This window comes from Tigriopus californicus, chromosome 5 (assembly GCF_007210705.1).
Source record: "Tigriopus californicus strain San Diego chromosome 5, Tcal_SD_v2.1, whole genome shotgun sequence".
In the NCBI taxonomy this organism is placed as follows: Eukaryota; Metazoa; Arthropoda; class Copepoda; order Harpacticoida; family Harpacticidae; genus Tigriopus; species Tigriopus californicus.
Genome location: NC_081444.1, coordinates 575476 through 579749, shown reverse-complemented (window position 1 = coordinate 579749; position 4274 = coordinate 575476). Strand labels below are relative to the sequence as shown.

Genomic DNA, 4274 nt, shown 5'->3' with positions numbered 1-4274 from the left:
TTTGAAGGGACACATCATTGATATATTACTTAGTTTTACTTTTAATCGCGAGGTAACAATCTGTGAAGGAGGTATTTGAGGTAATCATCTAGCATCGCTCGCCGCCGGGCCAAGAAATTATGCTTCTTCCAAAGATGCCACAAATCAAGGACGAGTCTCGGAATTTGGAATCAATTTTCCCGCTTCAATGGCCCTTGAGCTAATTGGTCTTTTTATCATTCCCGTCGGTGCCACCGTCTCCAATAACGGCATCCCATATGCCGTCAAACAATGAAAATGGATCGACAGGATGACCCAAGATTCCGGATAGCTTCACCGATAAGTAAAGACCCACCATGGCGGCGTACATGATATCGTTGGAAGGACCAAAGAAAATCATCAATCCTGCTCCGAGCATGCATTCCTTGGTGGTGATGGAGGGCTTGAAAAGTTCGGACATCAATCCGGACTTGGCGGTGCTCAACAACTTCCGATATAGTGGAGCCATAAATGCAGATCCATTGCCTTTCAGTACGCCGATGAGGAAAGGGATAAACACCTTGGAATCCGGATAATACTTGGAGCCTTCCAACATTCCGGCGTAGACCTTCTTAGCCCTGTAGACCTCTTTAACGGCACAGAGAACAATATACACCGGTTGAGCCGTCACAAGCCGGTAGAAAAAATCTCCAGGGCAGAAAAACATGAGAGCATAAGCTCCGCTAGCACAAGCCAATAAGTACTCGTCCTTAAAGGCATCCAAGATAGGTTTCCCTGCAACCCGAACACATATCTATATACATGGCAGTCCAAGACCAAACGCCTAGGGGTCTGTCTCATCAAGGGTGTAAAAATCTTACCTAGCAACGGGTTAGCTAGAATGCTACCGGCAAAACATGCCAACATGCAAGCTGCCCAAGTGGCAAAGGGATGCTTTTGTCCATGGGCCCGACCGGCTTCTTTACGCACGGATAGGACGCATAGAACGATGTGGACCAAGTCAAAATATGGGTAGAACCTTTTGGGCAACCCTTGCAATGTAGCCGCGTCCATTCCGTAAGGAGTGAGATCTAGTGATTTTAATCCGTCCATGGCCAATACCGTACTGATAAAGACATAAGGATTACTTATTGTCAACCCTAAGCTAGAGATAAGACTTATCATTTGGGCCGTCATGTTGAGATCTAGACATTTCTTGGATTGAAGAACATCTTTTCATTCAAGATCCCAAATGAGTCTATTACATTTTAGAAAAAAAGGTCTGCTTATTTTCAAATACAACCTTAATTTGTGTGTCATTTGCTTGGCCATTGTTTGGATCTTGGCTTGAAAACCACGCAATGATTGGGCTTTCAAACTCTCTGGCTCTCACGCAACTTACCATTTAAAATTACATCAGTATGCAATGAAGAGGTATTTGAGTTTCGATGATTACAGTATTAGAGTATTAAGAACTCGCCTTGAAAGCAGCGAGAGGGGACCAATATTCTTCCGAAATAGTGCCCAAAACAGGGCCTTAAACCACTTGACCTCTGCAACTTTTGTGCTCGTACATAAACAATAGATATGAGTGTCACTGGTGCTGAGCAGTTCTTGTGCTTGTGAGGGTGTTTGACTTCCATTCAGGAGAGGATTCAGCATTCTATGCCTAATAGCTAGCTAAGTTGGCTATCGATGTACCCGCGGACAGATACTTCAGCTGTGTGTTCAAAGAGGAGCATACACTTTGGAAAAAGTCATGAATGAAGGAGTAAGAAAACAACTTTAAAGTAATTATTGGACAATTGACAAATTACTTTTGAATCAATAATGCCCATCACTGGCCTCCAATAGCGGTAGATACTTTTGAATTGGTTTTGCTTTATTCATGTAAATATTGAAATAATTTACAAAATGGCCCAGCTGGCAACTTTGCTTGACATTAGCTTAGAATGTTTAACTCTGAAATGTGGAAAAATATAAAAAAAATGTATACATGTTGAAAAAGATGGCGAATCTTTATTCAAATATGTGTGGCCCTTTTTATACTTCACTAACGAAATTTGCTTTTGCAGCATCAAATAGACTCTTTGCAGTTGTGAAAAATCAGCGTTCTCCTGTCGGGGAGAAAGTAACAAGAAATGTTGCGAGAAGTGGGATCTCGTAAATAATCACGGGAGGTTGCGGGAATTCTAACCTACATAAAACCTTACATACCTGAAAACATCATAAAAAGTACGATTTTCAAAAACTCATTCAATGAATATTGGGAGCCCACTTAGTTAGCAATTGATAATGAATTTATGATATCATCTATTATACCGCTACTTAGTTACATGGGATTTAGTGATTCAAATTTCATCGTTTTGGCTCCAAAATGCCCCGATAATATCTGAATTCATTTTCCAAAGGATTTCATAACTATTTTCCATATCACAAAAATGTAAGAATATTTTTCTTTTTCTTACCTAATTTCAAGTTAGTTCAAAATGTTATACAATCATATCTAAAACCCTCAAAAAGCAAAATTTCGAAAATTTATTTTGCAACAATCCAAAGAACACTTAGTTGAGCAGTTGTGGAAATTCTCACAAAATCAATGAAGCCTCAAAGAAGCTATTTCTAATCAGTTTCAACAAAGTCCTTAAGAAACAACAAAATCTATAACATTGTCTGTTGCACAGTGTATCCCGAAATTGAGTTCCCCTCATGAATTTACACGTCTTCAACATTACCTCTTTTGCAAATGATTCATTTAAACAGCTTTGAATAAACTAAAGAATAGTAGCCGCCTTACATATCAACCAAGGTCAGTCATCGGCTTCATGTTTGAGATTATATTTTCACCAGAATACTTAGTTATTTCGGGTCTCTCGTTTTAAACCCCGTTTAATGTCTAGGCTTGGTATGCAAAATGACTTTCCAGGTCAAAGCCATAGCTAATAGCCTTTGGGAAGGCGGATTGGAACTTATTTTAGTTTCAGAGAATGTTCAGATTGCTCAGTAGCTCTCCAGACTTGTCTCCAATCGAAAATCTATGAGTATGCCTCTACAAGGAGTTAGTTACTTAGACGCTCGAAATCAATCTCGATGCTCCGAACAAAAACGTTAAAAAGTGTGGAGACATATTTTAGTAGCTGAAACTCAAGAAAAATCCAATCAAAATGCAACCAATCGCAATCAATCGCATCAAAAATCGTATTGAGCTTGGCGAGGCTACCCAGGTAAGCAATGGCCAAATCCAATGAACCGACGCTAACAGTTTTAGAGTAAATAAAAGAGGAGGAACTCAATTTCTGGACACATTGTATGTAGTGTCTTCAGAATTGTTAATGCGTCAATAAGTGCACTCATGATGATTGTTAACACATTTTCAAAGCTTACACTTTTAGCGTGTGCACTAAGCTAGAAAAAGGAAAATAATCTTTCATTTTTTGTGATATTGAAAAAAGATATGAATTCTTTTGGAAAATGAATTAAGATATAACCGGGGCATTTTGGGGCTAAATACGATGAAATTTGGATCACTAAATATCATGTAACTTTGTAACGGTGTAAAAGATGATACCATTGGGTCGTTTAGGCAAGCTCTGGCAGGTTCGTTTGTTTGCTGGTACCAGTGTCAGTGATGCAAGATTGGGGCTTCAAACACATTTTTGAGAAGCTGACCCTTCTTTCACATTGCTATACAAGGAAAGGTTAGCCTCGTTAAAACCAGTTTGAAGTGCCAATTTTGCATTATTATTATTGGCAGGCAAGTTTGTTTGCTGGTACCAGCGCTTGCCTAAATGTCCGAATAATCAACTTTATATTAACTTTTGCGTTCGTTCTCACGGAAAGCGGATATCAGCAAACGTGCTCCTCAGATACTTTTATACTTAAAATGCCCAAGTGAGAAAGTGGTTCTCTTGGAACCATCCCAGACGTTTGACGTCTCTACTTGCGGGGATTCGACCATTTTTGATAATCGAACCAAAAAGGGGGCGCGTAGCGCGGAGTCAAAGACGACCAAGGGAAATACACCCCGACCTCACCAGATGACCACGAGGGGGAAATCTCCCTCTTTTGTTCACGATAATCCTCCTCCGGCAGTGCACGGCAAGGGCATCTTTAAGGAGGCCCAGCAGAGTGGTGTGAGTGAAATGACCAACAGTGTTCAGTCACCGGATCCTACGCTACCAAGGTACAAGATCAACTGCTCTTCTCAGAGCAAAACACAACAACAACACCTCTCCAAAGGACGAAAAAATATCTCATCTTGCCCCATACAGTACATGAAACCTTTTTTAGCTTTATTCACGTTGCCAAATTGATCT

At 40.1% G+C, this 4274-nt stretch overlaps 1 protein-coding gene across 1 annotated transcript; it reads right to left on the bottom strand.

Annotated features, from left to right (window-relative positions):
• LOC131880192 (trimeric intracellular cation channel type 1B.1-like) lies at positions 1-1170 on the bottom strand. Its single transcript, XM_059226741.1, has 2 exons — positions 840-1170; positions 1-753 (listed from the first exon to the last, which is right to left on the bottom strand). The coding sequence occupies exons 1-2, from the start codon at positions 1153-1155 to the stop codon at positions 200-202; spliced, it is 870 nt and encodes a 289-aa protein (XP_059082724.1). The 5' UTR covers positions 1156-1170; the 3' UTR covers positions 1-199.
• Between the last annotated feature and the right edge of the window lie 3104 nt (positions 1171-4274).